General features: G+C 44.8%; 1 protein-coding gene across 1 annotated transcript; it reads left to right on the top strand.

Annotated features, from left to right (window-relative positions):
• The first annotated feature begins 458 nt into the window (after positions 1–458).
• Positions 459–13,783, top strand: rps18 (ribosomal protein S18). The gene is made up of 6 exons (XM_063048262.1): positions 459–517; positions 3,366–3,464; positions 8,611–8,697; positions 9,934–10,035; positions 11,758–11,849; positions 13,659–13,783. Exons 1-6 carry the CDS (start codon positions 515–517, stop codon positions 13,732–13,734), a joined length of 459 nt encoding a protein of 152 aa, XP_062904332.1. The 5' UTR covers positions 459–514; the 3' UTR covers positions 13,735–13,783.
• The last annotated feature ends 3,132 nt before the right edge of the window (positions 13,784–16,915 follow it).

Below are 16,915 nucleotides of genomic sequence, written 5' to 3'. Positions count from 1 at the left end.
TCCAAATCATTGACAAACAACCTGAAAAGCAGCAATCCCAGTATTGAACCCTGAGGAACAGCACTAGTCACCGGCAGCCAAACCAGAAAAGGCCCATTTTATTCTCCTTTGCGGCCTCTCGCCTGTCAGCTATGCCAGTATCTTTCCTGTAACGCCACAGGATTTTATCTTGTGAAGCAGCCTCGTGTGAGGCACCTTCCTCGCATAATTCTAACAGGTTTCTCAGGCAAGATTTCCCTTCACAGAAACTCTGTTTTTGTCAAGTTCTGTTTAATCCAGCTAAAAATTCTGGAAACATCTACAGACCCAGAGAGGTTTCTCCAGATTTCGGCGCCTGCATCCTGATTCTCTCTGGTTCTCCGTAAAGTTCTCATGCGGAACCTATTTCCCAGAATGGGGTTTCCAGGCGGACTCGTAGCGCTGCACTTACCGGAAGTCGATTCCCAGTCATATATAAAGGCAGTGGGACCCACTTCCTTTTCCTCTTTCAGACCGAGCGAGCGCCGTGGCCGCCATGGTGAGTCCCGACCCGCCGTCTCAATCCTTTGCCATCCGCTTCCAATCCGCCCTAATCCGACTCCATTCGCCGGAGTTCGCTCCATTTGAGGCATCCCGCTTCCAATTTACTACCGGCTGGGGGAATCCGCCGTACTGGGGGAGAAGGGGGTGGTGGGATGTTGAGGCCGCGGGCCCAGCGGGTGGTGGCAGAGCGATGGTCGGTAACTATTGTAAGCCTCTGGGGACGGGAAAGCGGTTTTGACCGTAGCAACCTCCAGTATGGCGAGAGACCGGAGGGAGGCTAGTGTTGCCCGGAGGAGTGAGAGGCACTTGGTTTGGGCGGGGGGAGGGGGAGGAGGAGGAGGAGAGATGGGACTGAGGGTTGTTGCTGGGGCGCCGCTCATTTTTAGTAAAGTAAATGCCAACCATGGTGGGGGTAGCGGCTAGAATCAGTGATTAGGGGCAGGAGATGGGAAGCCTGATCACTTGATCATGCACTGAGATACAGTGGAGAAAAACTTGGCATGCCGTTAATAGTTTTAGTATCATGGGCATATGTCGTGAATTTGTAAACTTTGCCACAACAATACCATGTAATACTTTATAGAGAAAAACTGAATTACAGTAAGCAGCTGTACTAAAAATAAATATATAAATAGTTCAATTAGGTAGTGTTTGATGCCCATTCAGAAAACCGATTGCAGTGGGGAAGAAGCTATTTCTGAATTGTTGAGCATGTGCCTTTATGCTTCAGTACCTCCTTCCTCATGGTAGCAATGAGACCAGGGTGATGGACTTAATGATGGGCACAAACAACAGGAATTCTGTAGATGCTGGAAATTCAAGCAACACACATAAAAGTTGCTGGTGAACGCAGCAGGCCAGGCAGCATCTCTAGGAAGAGGTGCTGCCTGGCCTTAATGATGGTTGCCAGCTTTTTGAGGCATGGTGAGTGGTCTTGATGGTGTCGTCTACTGCTTTGAATTGGTGGACTGGGCTGTATTCCGGGATTCATCTTCGAGCCTGAATGAGTCACTGACTTCAGTTAGAACCTGGATGAGCGTGTGTCTACGAGAACTTTTACGTACCTGAATCAAAAGCTGAGGATAAACCAGGAGGCTCGTCATACAAGTGATTTGTTGGTATGGATTGTTTACAGATTGTTTTCAAGCTGGCCTGGTTAAAATTCCCCAAAATGATGGGGAAGGCATCAGGATGCACTGTTTCATGCCTGCTGATAACATCACTCGGTTCGTCTAGATCCTGTTTGACATTGGCCTGAGGTGGGATGTACACCACTACCAAGACGTTTGCTGAAATGTCTTGTAGCAGATGATTGCAAGATGTTCCAGGGCCACCACATTTGTGCACCAGGAGGATCTGATCGTAATGCATTCTGCCTTGGAAAGACTGCTGTCCTGTGTGTTGGTGGTGTAAACCGTCAAGCTGAATTGCTTTGTCGGGAACGGACCAGGATTCTGTGAAACAGAAAACACAACTGGTCCTAATGTCCCTCTGGTACAGCACTCTAACTCTGCGATCTTAGATTTTATTTTCCCAGGGGCTGTACATTTGCCAGGAAAGTTGTTGGTATTGGAAGTCAAGAGCCTGATGTTTGAGGGACCTAAGTCTTCTGTACCTCCTACCTAATGGCAGAGTCCATGGTAGGGAGGCTGTTTTTGTGATGGACTGGTCTGTGCACAGCTCAGCGATTTCGTGTGTTCTTGGGCAGAGTAATTGCCACATCAGGATGTGATGCTCGAGATGGGTGCACCTCTAAACCTGGGGCATGCGGAATTTCTTTCAGTGAGCTGGGCTTTGCGTGGCTCTGAAGCCCCTGAAGACCTTGGGTGGCAACTTGGCTTCCGTGGAGCGGCCTTGTCTGATTGGAGACAGTACCCGCACTGGAATGTGCATCTCGAAGATCCCAGTGCATCAGGCAGCATATGTAGAGGGATATGTTGATGTATGGAGTCAAACCCTTTTTGAACTGCAGCCCATCCCATTCCCTTCTCTATCTTGCAATTTTGCACCTCCTTTGAGACTGTTTACAAGCAGCCATTTAATGGGATGTGGGAGTAAAGCGGAGCACCTGGATCAAGTGGTTAGCACGACACTATTACAGCTGGGGGTGTTCCAGAGTTCACGGTTCAATTCCAGTGCTGATCGGTAAGGAGTCAGCATCTTCCCGGGGAATGCATGGTTTCCTCCCGTGGTCTAAAGATGTACTGGGTAGGTTAATTGTCATTGCAAATTGACCCGTGATTAGGTTACAGTCAATCAGGGTTTTGCGTTTTCTGGGGTGGCGTGGCTGGAAGATCCTACTCTGCACTGTATGGGTAAAATAAAATAATCTCCACCCAAGGAGATCATGGGAACTCCACATATCCCACAGGTCAGGACTGAAGCCGGGTCTCTGGGGCCCAAGTAGTGAGTTAACTGAGCTGCTTATTGTTCAGTGTATGGGAAAGTGTGATAATAGTTGAGAATTGAAGCACTGATACAGCTTGGTGGGCTGAATGCCCTCCCTGGTTTTCCCTCTGGTGATGAATTTTTTTTTCTCACCTCCTCTGTGCTGAGTTGTATATGGCCCTGTCTTTATGTAAGTTCTGAGATCTGTGGCAAAACTCAAGTTACTGAAGGAACTCAGTGGCCAGGCAGCATCTATAGAGAAAAACATTGATCATCTATCCCTTTGCTGCCTGACCTGTTGACTTGAAGCAGAAGCTTGTTTTCTGTGTTTAGAAAAGTTTATTAATTTTTAAAACTTGGTATAACATATTGAGGGAGTGTATAGTGTCCAAGAATTCAATTTTGCTTTCTTCTGTCTATTCCTCTATTAATAAATCTTCCTTTTGTTTTTCCAGTCCTTGGTTATTCCTGAAAAGTTCCAGCACATTCTTCGAGTGCTCAACACCAACATAGATGGGCGAAGAAAGATAGCGTTTGCTATCACCGCCATCAAGGTGAGAATTCCTGGTTTGAAATCTTAGATTGCCCAGAAATCTGAAGGGGAAAAAGACTCGGGAAGTCCTAAAATGGTCATACGGCCCCCTCTGATTCCTTGTGACTGGAGCTGACATGACCAACAGTGTTGAGTGCCATTAGCACGAGCATCCATTCTGAGTGTGTTTAAAGCCACTGACCTTTGTCTGCACCTGGTAGGTCTCAGTGGGTCAAGCAGGCAAAGGGATGCTCAGCATTTCAGGTCAAGGTTCTGTGATGGTCCTTTGTATTTGTCTTTGTGCTTTGAACTTACTGTAGTGAGTTTAAATTGTTACAGTCTGTCTTTCAATGTACCATCACCACTGTGAGCATCAATTCGTTCAGTCTGGTTGTTCTTGGGCTTCTGTGACCAAATCTACCGTCCGAGTAAAATAATTCAGCTAAAGTTTAGTATCTAGATAATTTTACAGGTATGAAATTGTTTTGCAGAAACTTCAACAAATCATTGAGTTTATTTCAATCAGCTCAAATGATCTGGTGTGAGTTCTTGGTTGATCTATTCCTATCTTTTTTTAATCATCCAGCATTCTCTGGGCTGTTAATTTCAGGAACCAATTAAACCTCTGGAGGCAAAACGGAAGTGTACGCTGGTAGTGGTCTTGGCATGTGATCTTGTATTCATTGTGCCATGGTTTAAGTGTTGTTCACTCGAGTGGCATAGTATAGAGAATGATTGATAATCTGATGTAAAATAACTTCAGTTGCATCATTTGATTCGTTGTACCTGTAGCCAGAATTTGGATGGTATCATCTTTAGGAAATGAATTTGGTGCCCTAGCTTGGTTGGAGCTTGTCTCATGCTGAAGTTCCCTGCAGAGCAATGAAATAAAGATAATTTGTTTTTATTTAAAATAAAAATAGAAGCAGGGTGAGTCGTTTGGGCTCTTGTTCCTGTTCAACCATTCATGGTCGATCTCCTGTGGTCCTGTACTTGCCCCATATCCCTTGTTCCATTAATGTCCAATTTGTGGATTTCTGTCCTGAACTACAGCAAAACTCTTCTCTGGCATCCTGAAGAATTTGGTGGTGGTGAACTATTGGCTGTTATTTGTATTGGTCTGACAGACTTCCTACTTTACTCTTTTCTTCCATGGTAAATTTTATAGTGATCTTGCTAAATTTAAAGGGAGCACGGACAACTGGGTGCTTGTGGGTTTAAGGTGGTGTTGAGAACAGAACCGGTCAGTGTTTATCTGTAAATTTTGTTTTTTTTCTGGTCAAGCAAGTTGAAAGTTGCTCTAGCAGTACACCTGACTCAGCTTTCTGAACGTTAGTTTTCCCACTCCTGATTACACGCCTGTAGAAGAATTTACTCTGATTTGCTGTCAAAAAATTTTGTCACCAAACACTGAGAGACTTTTCTCAGTTAGGGAACAGAAGTAAGAACACAGTCCTCGGTATGTGGTTAACCCGTTTATTACGTGATCACAGGGTGATGTCTTACGACTGACAATGTCAGATTTCAGCTTAGATTGAGAGAGTAAATTTTGGTCAATAGCCAACAGCTAAACACTTCCTGGGTATCAGGTTTACTAACGTTCCTATGTGGTACACACAATAGTAGATACATGCCTACAGTTTGTTCCTCTATTTGCTACTTGCTAGACATCTTGGTTTAACATAGTGGTCACCACCCAATCGATTGTGATTGACCGGTCGATCTTTGAGACTTTCCCAGTAGATCCTGGGGAAAAAATGAAAAATTCGCACCGGGCAGAAAATACCGGAAGCAAAACCCCGCAACCCCGGAAACAACCTCTCCCCAGAAACAGCTCCCCATGGCGGGAGCACTGCTACATCATCATTATCCTAATTGGCATCAACCTGTCTTTATAATGCTCACATTACAACACTTCTCCCTGTTTAAATTCCAACATTCCCCTAATGTAAAAGAATTGGGAAACAACAAACAATGGTGTCATTAGCTTGCGTACCTCTGAAACTTATACTAGTGTCTCAGTAACAGTTTACCAATACAAAACACCTGAAAAACGTGGCAGATTCAACATTCAGTCCAACAAAGGAAACTCTCCAGTCAAATATTCAGTCTGTCAGGAGGTTTGCGAGGGTGCTATGCTGCAACAGATGAAAATTATTAAATCTAAGTACAGGTGCTGTCTTACTGACAGACACCTCACAGACTGTCTCAAACTGGCTGCCTGTAGTTAGCCAAATTTCAGGGAACTAGCAGAAAGTATTCAGCCCTAGTCATCACCCTGAGTGCAACAGTCAATTTTTATTCATTTATTTTTCGTGTTGAAATAAAATTAGATAAACATAGAATTAAAGGTGTTGTAATGTGAGCGTTATAAAGATAAGTAATACCAATTAAGGAAATGGTAACATAGCAACACTCCCGCTACGGAAAGCTGCCTGCAAAGAGAGACAGCTTCCGGGGCTGCGGGGTTCCACTTCTGGTCCCTTCTGCCTGGTGCGCATGCTTGTGTCTAAACGATTTAGTAGGTCGATCTTGCCTTTCACTAAGGCCGAGGTAGGGGATCTTGGGCTTAAAAAGGTTGGTGACCACTAGGTTAACAATACCTCGTCACTGGCATGATCTATGTCTAGCTATCAATAACTCGCACAAGCAAGGCAGCATCTGCCTCTTATCCTGTCACCCTCATGACCCAGATCTTGAGCAATATCTAGCTAGTCAAGCTTTTGTAATTTTCTTCCATAACACTCAACCCACTCATGGCTGGTATCTGCATTTAAAGCTGACTTGGCAAAGCATCAGCTTCTGAAGCGGCCTATTGGAATTGTACTTTGTGGCGGAGCCTTCGCTGACATCATGGTGAGTTATGCCGTACTCGGTAAAGATCCCTTATCTGGAGACTGAGCCTTGCTCCAGGTTCTCTCTCTCCCCCCCCCCCCCAATTGGAGGAATGTTTTCGTTTTAAGTGTAAAAGGCCGTTTATTTACCCGCTTGGACCCTGACGCTGGAATCAATGGAGTGAAGCTTCACTGCACATCCTCTATACCTGGTGTGGTTTCCCCGGGGTCTGTATAACTTCGGTAGTGATGGTCAGCATTATCTGCTGTACCCATACCCACAGTGATCCGTGTACCAGCACACCCAGGTCCCTCTGCATCAGCGCGCCTCAACTTCGCCATTTTGAAAATTAACTTTCCTGTTATTTCCACCCATGGGTGATTTCACCAATTTCTACCTTGAATTCCTCTTTCCTACTGGAGTCTGTACCCCCGGGATCAATAAAGTATGACTATCACACTGCCCTCTCATCTCAAGCTGCCGTACAGCTTTGTGACGATTGAACATGGTATGCTACGCTTCATCTCTAGCAAATCTTTTGTATAAATTGAGAATAACTGGGATGCCGCTGTCCTCTAGAACGCCATTGGTCAACCATTCAGTCTAAACTGACTGTTCCTTCTCTTCATTATTGCCCCTCTCAAACTCTTGACTTCTGTCTTTAAACTCCTGCCCCCACTCCAAATACTTGTCTCTTCAAAAACGTTGGTCAGTGCCATTTTCATTAGAACCCCTAATTTCATTCTGCAAAGATAATTCCCTTCCTCGTCCTGTAAAGTAGTCAGACAGACCTTTGCCTTCCCAGTGTTGCTGCTGTTCTGTGGCTGGGTGGCTGTGCACTCACAGCATTGCATTCTTACCCATCTGTTTGCAACCCACAAGCCTCCAGCAACTTTCTTCTCCCATTCCCTGCCCTTTAGAAACTACTGGAAATGTCAATTGTTACCACGTGTACGTTATTTTAAGGAACTAGAGTAGGCCATTCAGCAACTTGAGCCCCACTATTCAATATGATAGCACTTGATTTATACCAGCCTTGCTGGTTCCCCATAACCCTCAATTCCTTCATCTAAAGTTTATCTGCCAACTTCTGTACTGCATCCAATGATCCAGCTCCTGCCACCCTCCCAGGCAGCAATTTCCCGTGCTCTGCTCATTTCAAGGGAGATCTGGCCTTTGGGATTTCCGAATAGTGCACTGTCACAGTTTACTGCATTTGACTCTTGACATAAAATTGTAGATCTGAAGCATCCATTAGCTCATTCGGGCTGTGGTCTGCCCCGTGCTTATAAGTCCATTACTCTCTTTTGGCTCTCAGTTTAGCCAGGCACACTCTGATTTTAATTGTTCTCTTATCTTCTGACCACAAAACAAACTGCAGGAGAAAGTCAGTGGGTCGAGCAGCTTCTGTGACAGGAGGGAGAATTACTGCCATTTCAGTTCCATACCTTCCCTGAATCTCGGCAGTACTTTAATTTGCTCCAGCGGCCTGATGTAATGCCTTCAGGGTATTGATTCTGCTGCTATCTATTGTGAGCCTCTAACTGTCTGCATTAGGCCTGACCCAAATCTTTGACAGTCCCTTTCCCTCCACAAATACTGCCTGGCCTGCTGAGTTTCTGCAGTCACTAGTTTTCTGAATTTAAGCACTCTGCCCCTTGTGGCCGTGCCATCATTCACTCTGTTCGATAGTTTCCCCTCTTGAAACTGGTTAACTCATCCCATTTATTGGCACTTTGCTGGAGTTTTGTGCATTTGACAGTGTTTTCATTTTTGGTGGTAGTTATTTTTGTTAATCTGTAAAATGGGGTAAAATTATATTGGTACTTCGAGGAGAAGGCTGGAGAATGGGGATGAGAGGGATAATAAATGGGCCATGGTGGTGAAGCAAATGGCCTAATTGTGCTGTTGCCTTATTGTCTAAAAATACAGCTCTGCCAGGTCAGGACTGAACATTGTGTTGGCCGCATGTTTTCAATTCTTCCTCATCCCATTTTCCCCTAGCCTTCTCTGAGATGTCTGTTGTACAGTCCAGATGCAGGGTCTCGGCCTAATATGTCGGCCATCTCACTGCCCCCACAGATGCTGACTGACCTGCTGGTGTTTTGAAGGTACATGTGGGGGTGATGTGTCAATTTGATGCAGTTTAGGTTAAGGACGTTCTAAAGAGCGTGTTTGTAAAGATCTAGATCCAATTAGTCCCATACCTTCCCTGAATCTTGGCCATATTTACTTTCATTTGCTCCAACGGCTTGATGTAATGTCTTCAGGATATTGATTCTGATGCTATCTATTGTGAGCCTCTCTAATTGTCTGCAATAATCTGTTGTCAGGGTGTTGGGAGACGCTATGCTCATGTGGTGCTGAGGAAAGCAGATATTGACTTGAGCAAGAGAGCCGGAGAGCTTTCCGAAGAAGAGGTGAGTCATTGGCATCTGGGGACCTGGCAAACAGCTTTGATTGTACTGATTAGTAATTGTTGGATAGAATGCAGTATAAACTTTATAATGTGGGATCAAGGACTATAAATAAGAATATCAGCAAGAACTGGATTTGCTGTTGCTCCATTTCCCTGCCTCACGCCGACCTGCTATGTTAACTCCAGTTTACAGAGGCGACCCTGTGTACGTCAGTACCTGTGGATCCATTGAGGTGTTGTGAGTAACAGAGAATGTGGTAGAGGAACTCAGCCACTCGAGCAGCATTGGAGGAAAAGCATTGTCAATGTTTCGGGTCGAACTGTCTGTTTTCAGCTTTTTGACCAAAAATGTAAACAGTTCCTTACCTCCAGCAACGCTGCTCGATCCACTGTGTTTCTGATTTCAGCATCTTTGTCTGAACTGTCTTGAGTGCTGTTTAGTCAGCGCCCTAAGCATCTACTGCCTAACTTTCTGAGAGTGTTTATTTTGAAACGCCTGCCCTTCTGTTTCTGCAGAAGTCTCAGTTCCTTGGGTCCCACACAGTGGGATTCCTTCCATAGTTCTCCCCACATGATAGAACACCTTAAAGACTTCCTCTTACATTGCACATCTGCTTGACTGTTCTGATAGTGCGTGACAATGCATGGTGTTGCATCTTCATGCTTACTAAGTGCAGTGCACTATTGGTCTCCTCACCAGAATCCAACTCACATTTATTATCACTGATGTATGCCATTTCTGTGGCAGCAGAGCAGTGCAAGACATAAAAGATTACTATGAAGCCACAATTAAAAAAAGTGCAAAAGAGGAAGAGTGAGGTTGTGTATCAGTTTACAGACCATTCAAAAATCTGACTGTAGAGAAGAAGAAGCTATTCCTAAGACATTGAGTATGTGTCTTCAGGCTCCTGTACCCCCTCCATGATGGTAGTGATAAGAGGTCATGCCTAGGATGTCAAGGATCCAGTGCTGATGGGCACTGCCTTTTTGAAGATACCCTTGACGGCAGGGTGGCTTGTCTTTGAAGCTGGCTCATGTTGTGCCATGTATGCATGTGTGTGTCTTTACTGGCCAACCAGTCTTTTAAATTCAGGTGCAAATAATGTCCTGACTGGCAGCCATGGTAACTTCAGTAACTGTTCTCGCTGAGCCTTCTGGTGGCCCTGGACAAAATAGCGATGTACTTAAGTTAGGAAGTAAAGGTGAGTGCCTGCTGATTTGTCCTGTCTGCCTGCAGGTTGAACGCATTATAACCATCATGCAGAATCCACGACAGTACAAGATCCCTGACTGGTTCCTGAACAGACAGAAGGATGTCAAAGATGGCAAATACAGCCAGGTACGAGAGTGTTCAATTCGCTGCATTGCTTGATAACATGTTACAGAGTGTAGACCGGTATTTCTTCCAAGGTTATACTGTGTGATAGAACATAGAGCAGTAGAGCACAGTACAGGCCCTTTAGCCCACAGTGTAATGCTGACCATTTACTCTACTCTAATTTAACCCCTCTCATGTAGCCCTGCATTTTGCTTGTGCAAGTTCATTCAAGATCAAGATCATGGTGGTTGTAGAAAAGTAGCTGTTCCTGAATCTGGTTATGTGAGACTCCCAGTTTCTGTAACCCCTGACTGACAGTAGCAGTGGGAAGAGGGCATGACCCAGGTAGTACAGATTCCTGATGTTAGATCCTTCCTTCTTCCTTCTTCGTGTGAATACTTGCAATGGCACTGTCTGGTTGACAAAATATCCCATGTCAGTGGAGCACTCCAGTGTCATTTGTGTTGAGAAACTTCCACAGATGGGTGCAAAATTCAAATTCAAACTCCCTGATGGAAATAGGACTGTGTTCTGTCTTCACTCAGTGTGCTGTTGGGGAGTGGTATTCAGGGCATCATTCAATCACTGTTTTATTGTGGAATTAAATGAATAGTCGTACAATTTGTAATATCCTTACACTGTCCCTTTAAGTTTATTTTTGAGATTCTCAGAAGTTGAGAGCATAGGTGCATTCAGGTGATTGGATTGACGTGGGTATGATAGCCGAAGTCCCTGTTCCTGATTCTGGCTAAATACTCAATTGTGTGTGAAAGGAGCAAAGAGTAAACTACTGGACGAACTCGGACAACATTTGTGGAGGTGTTCTGATTAGTGACCAGTGTTTTGGGTCAGACCGTTCAATTTTCCCCCACAGATGCTGCCAGACATCAAGTTCTTACAGCAGTTCTATTAATTGTGTTTGCTGTCTGTCAGCCTGTGAGAAAAGGTCCCCTTCCTAACTAATCTGAGTGGCTTCTCATCAGTTCTGTCCATTTGCCCATATTAGTAGGTTTTAGAAGGAACTAAGATTTCATTTTTCTCTATACCATTTTTGTGGATTTTTGGGAAGACTCAATAGAGGTTTATAAGATTGAGAGGCATTAGTAAGAGTTTTTTATCCCCAAGGTTGAAATATCTAATATTACAGTGTATGCATATAAGGTGAGGGGACATGTTCAAAGGTGTACAGGTTTTTGTAAGGTGATAGGTACCTGAAATGTGCTTCCAGAGAAGGAGGCAGGATACACTAGAGGCATTTAAGAGACTTTTGGCCACAGAAAATAGAGTGGAAAGGGTTAGTTGGGTAAAATTGTAGTTTCAACAAAATTCGGCACAACATCATTGGCCAGAGGTCTGTTCCTGTGCTGTACTGTTCCGTGTTTCTGACTTGCGAGGACAGAAACTGGGTCCCGTCCTGGCCTAAAGCACCGGTGGTTCCAGCATCACCAGCAGAGAAGTGGTCTTTTATCTGGCACGTGGTTTATCTGTGTGTGTGTGTGTCCAGCAGGGTCTGGTGATGCAGGTAGGTGGGTGTCTGCATGAAAGGCAAACACTAGCGGATCCACAAAGGATTTCCTTCTGTGCAGCAAGTCAGATCCTGTCTACAGCAAAGAAAGTGGTTTTCCTGTGTGATCTGTGAATTCCTTACCCTGATCTAGCACGCCCTTGGGGGTGCCTCGTCCAATCTGTACATGCTATTACTTACATTTGTATACATTAACTTTTGGTTTTGTAATCTTTCAGGTCTTGGCCAACGGTCTGGACAACAAACTGCGTGAGGATCTGGAGCGGTTGAAGAAGATCCGTGCACACAGGGGTCTGCGGCACTTCTGGGGGTGAGTTCTGTTGCTCAGTACCATCCTCGGGAGTTGGCTGTCTGCATCAGTGACACTGGCTGGCATTGAAAATGTGGGAAAGGGGTTATTCTCAGTAACCCCGAGCTCTTGGATAACTGGGTAGTTCTATCCTTGGCCAGGTAATCTGCTGCAGGATGTCCAGCATTGACTGATGGATGCATAAATGTGAATATGTGCCTGGCCATTGCCTGCGGACTTTGTGTGGGTGTGTTGATCACGCATTCTTTTCCTTGCCTTGCTCTTGATCAGAGATCCTTGATTGTGTGCTGACCTTGTTTCTCCAGTATTAGAAAAGCAAATTGGTGTCTGAGACAGAGAGGGACAATATCTGAACGTAAAACAGTACATCAATGAAACAGGCCCTTCAGCGCACAATGTAGTGCTGATGCAGTTAACAATCAAATGCCCAACCACACTAATCCTGTTTTGTCAACCCAGTTCTCCATATGCTATTTCCTGCACATTCGTTCTGCCTACCTAAGCTTTTTGAATTTACTTACTGGTCTTTACTCTGCTGGCGTTTAGGGCAGACAGCAATGAAAGTCTAGATGACTGGTGACGTACAGAGCTTCCTTCGTTATGTCAGGCAACACACACAAAATGCTGGTGGAATGCAGCAGGCCAGATAGCATCCGTAGGAAGAAGCACAGTCAACATTTCGAGCAGAAACCCTTCGCAGTTAGTCCTGACGAAGGGTCTGGGTCCGAAACGTCAACTGTGCCTCTTCCTATGGATGCTGTCTGGCCTGCTGCGTTCCACCGGCATTTTGTGTGTGTTGCTTCAATTTCCAGCATCTGCAGATTTCCTGGTGTTTGCTTCGTTATGTCAGTAACTTCCGCTTGGTTTTCACTACTGGCGGTCATACGAGTCCTGGGAGGAGACTCAGGAATGCCGTCACACTCGGATGTAGAAGGATTCTTCATTACTGTTTCCGTAACAATTTTGTTTTGCCAGTCAGGGTTGTCAGCCCTGAGCTGAACCCCTGAACCTGGAGGACCAGTAGGCCACCCTTAATCTGGCCTCTACTGTTTGACCTGTGTCTCCCCTTAGTCTCTGCTGCTTTAGAGAAAGCCAGCCAAGTTTGTCCATCATCCTCTAATCCAGGCAGCATCCTGGTAAACCACCTACACCTCCAAAGCATTAACGTTCTTGGGCCAACCAGAACTGAAAGCAAACACCAGATGTGTCCAAACTAGAGTCCTATAACTTCCCAACTTTTCAGCTTACTATAACTTCCCAACTTTTCAGCTTAGTTCCCTGACTAACAAGACACATGCTTTGCCAGCTGTAGAGTCTTCCACGGTTGCGTGTGTAGGGCATTTGGTCTTTTGAATCTATTTGGCCTGTGCACAATAGCATCTCATGGGGAGCAATCCCATTAGCTCTATTCCGCTTCTTCCCTGCGTATTACAACTTGTGTCTTCACACTTTCCATCGAGTCCCTTATCTCCTTTTAACTATTCCACTGTAATTTACAGTCAGAGGGTATTAGGGGTCATTTACCCTGCCTTTGGTGTGTGGGAGGAAACTTCCACAATCACCTCTACATGAATCAGACTTCATACAACACCTCTGGTTGGGATTGATCCTGTGTTCATGGAACTGTGAGGGTTAGGCGTTAACTGCTGTGCCAGATCTAGTGCAGGTTCTAGTTAGCAGGTGTGATAGTGTTAATATGTCTTGTATTTATGTTGGGGATTTTATACTGGTCAAAGCCCTGCTGGGTGCTGTTAGTGAGCCTGTTTCTGCCTTAACGTCCCTGTGACATGACTCCTTTTTCCTCTACAGTCTCCGTGTGCGTGGCCAGCACACCAAGACCACGGGCCGGAGAGGACGCACAGTCGGTGTGTCCAAGAAGAAGTAAATATTACAAATGATCTCAAATTCGTTAATAAATTTCTCATTGAACTGTTCCTGTGTTTCATTTATATATTACACTACAAAAGTGGCTGGGTTCTTCTCCATGTCTCCTTCGGCTGTGTGATAGGGATCTTTGTGTAAACTGTTGAGTGATTGTATTGCTTCCTTGTTGGTTTGTGATTTGTTCTGTTACCCTAGGGATGTTACTTTCCTTTCTAGGGATTATATATCTGGGGTTAAATTCACTGCATCCTTCTGATTACTTCGGTGGGGAGAATGGAGGCTTGTGTGTAGCCGAGTGTCAGATGTAGCCTTTGATTGCTCCCTGGAACATTTTGAGCACAGGCCCCTCCCCACATTATAAAAGGCCTGCTTGGGGTCAGCCTGTTCATAGAATCAAGTATTTGGGAGAGGGGTGGGATGGATGGGAGAGGCCTCACCAGCTGTTGCAGGGCTTCAGACATCTCCTGCCAGTTGTGAATGTATTTTTCCGTGCCTTCTGTCTGTACAAAGACAGACCAGTTGAGGGCTACTTGGGGCCCAGCAGAACTGTAAACACTGGGCATGCTCGCTCCCGAAGTCTTGAGTCTAGCTGATCGCTGCTTCAACTACTGTTTCTGTGATCATATTCCACATACTGTTCATTTGATATACTAGCAGTTTGTTACAAATAGCTCTCATGAATATAACCCTGTAGTAAACTGGGGGCAGCCAACTAGTGGCAGTGAACAAAAGCAAAGGTATCCCCTGAAAGTAAATTTTTAGCTTATCAACCTGGTGTGTGATATTTTGAACAGGCTCTCCCACTTGTCTGCTAATCCGTCCTTAAACTGAGAGGCAGTGATCAGGTGTTGTCCCTTCGAAGATCGCACCGAAAATGACACTCAGTTAGTCCTGACGAAGGGTCTCGGCCTGAAACGTCGACTGCGCCTCTTCCTATAGATGCTGCTTGGCCTGCTGCGTTCACCAGCAACTTTGATGTGTGTTGTCTGATGAAGAACCTTTGTTTTTGCATGCTTTCTGATACAGACAGTAATGATTGAGAGTTGCACATCTGTTTTCATTTTTAATTAGTATTATTGCAAGTGTCAAATTGGTCTCGTGCTGCACAGATTCATGCCAGCTCCAACCAGTGATAGGAGTTTTCTGCGCTGACACAATTAAGGTCTTTACGTAAAGATCTGATTTTTTTAAAGTATTGCTCTGCTCTCACTAAGCTGTTCTTGCCTTTTGAATTGTGACCTATTTTATTTCCTGTAACTGAAGTGCTGGGTTTGAATGTCTATATGTGACATTTCCCACTTCCTGTCACATGGACTTGCTGGTATATAAAGAAAATAATTTTCGAGAGAGTTCATTTCAAAAACATTGCATCCTAGCGCCATCTATTGGTCTCATCTATTTAACAGGAAGTTAAAGTTGAAATTAAATAGTTTGAAGATCAGCATCATGAACGCCTTTTGAGGGAAACATTTTTTATTCTTGGAAATGTCAGCTTTTCCCCTCTGCCATCTGATTCCTAAACAGATATTGAATCCATGAACACTACACTTGAGAAAATTAATCTCAAGGAATTATATGCTGATACATACATTCTTCTATAGACTCTCCCAAATGAACACCTGGATGCTCAAGATTATGATGTGTAATGGTCTTTCCAGGCATCTGTGTTTCACCATAATCCCCTTCAATATATAGGAGCAGGTATAGACCATACAGTCCTTTCAACATGCGAGAATGGAGTTCATTACTCTCCATTACCCAAAATTCTGTTCTGGCTTTGAGTGGGTTTGGTGACTCAACATCTGCAATCCTCTGGGAATGGGAACTGGAACTGTTGTCTGAATCAAAGGTGGTGATGTATCAGCATGTAGGAGGGAGATTGAGAATGTGGTTGAATAGTACCACAAGAACCATCACTTACTCAATGTCAGCAAAACCAAAGAGCTGATTTTCGATTACAGGAAGAGAAACAGGAGATCCATAAACCAGTCCTCATTAGGGGAATGAAGGTGGAGAGGGTCATTAGCTTTATATTCCTTGGTATCAATATATCAGGATCTGCCCTGGGACCAGCACATAAATGTCGCTAAGCAGGTTACGGTGGCGTCTCTGTTAATCTGGTTGCAGGACTGGAAATGGTGAATACCACTCAGTCCATACCAGGTAAAACACTCCCCACCACTGAGTACTTTTATCAAAGGTGTCTGCCATCCAAAACATGCCCATTTCTGCCACTGTACAGGAGCCTTACATCCCATACCACCAGGTTCAGAAAACAGTACAACCATCAGGCTCCTGAATGGGTGTGTATACCTCATTCACCACTGCTCTGAACAGACTCTACCACTTGCAGACTCTTTCCACTCATATTCTCATTATGACACGTATTGATTTGCTTGTCTGTCTTCCTTTGAATATCAGTTGTTTGCCAATCTTTTTCTGTTTATGTAAGCCTTTTCATAAAATTCTCTTGTACTTCCATTTTTCTTGTAAATGCCTGCAAGAAAATGAAACTCATGGTAACAGATAAAAACTTTTGATATTAAATTTATTTTGGCTTCTTCCCCCTTCCTTTCCAGTAGTGATGAAGAGTCTTGGCCCGAAACGTCGACTGTTTACTCTATCCATAGATGCTGTCTGACTGCCGAGTTCCTCCAGCATTTTGTGTGTGTTACTCTGAACTTTGAAATGTGATAGAGAGCTGGGACAGTATAAAGTGCAGACACCAACCTTATCAACTGACCTTGATCTTGAGAGATGAATTTTCCCCATTGTGTGACTTGGTGGATAATGTAACCAGATCCTATACCATCAGTCAATTTGTGCATTCATTATACCTCGTTTTTATTCAGTGACTACCCAAGCCAAAGATGTGTTTGGGGTGTCCAGGAAGTGGTAGCACCTTTGGTGAAGGGGCTTGTGTCCACTTTCGTCCCCACCGGACACTCAGTTCTCATCTGAGGCTCCAAGTAGCTGTTTGCATGCGATATCAACCGCACTCCGGTACACTGTTTAGACTGGCGGGCTAGACCAGGTGAGGTTAGCTAGCAGCCTCCTACCCCAGTGGGTTAGGGACGTGTCAGCCCAGCGTGCGAAGTTGGCTCCGGCGGACTGGACGGCCAGGAAAGTGGTACAGCAACGCTCTGGGGAGCGAAGGCATGACGAGGCACAGATAAAGTCCC

This window comes from Mobula hypostoma, chromosome 5 (genome assembly GCF_963921235.1).
Source record: "Mobula hypostoma chromosome 5, sMobHyp1.1, whole genome shotgun sequence".
Taxonomy (NCBI): domain Eukaryota; kingdom Metazoa; phylum Chordata; class Chondrichthyes; order Myliobatiformes; family Myliobatidae; genus Mobula; species Mobula hypostoma.
This window is presented reverse-complemented; position numbering and strand designations above follow the sequence as displayed.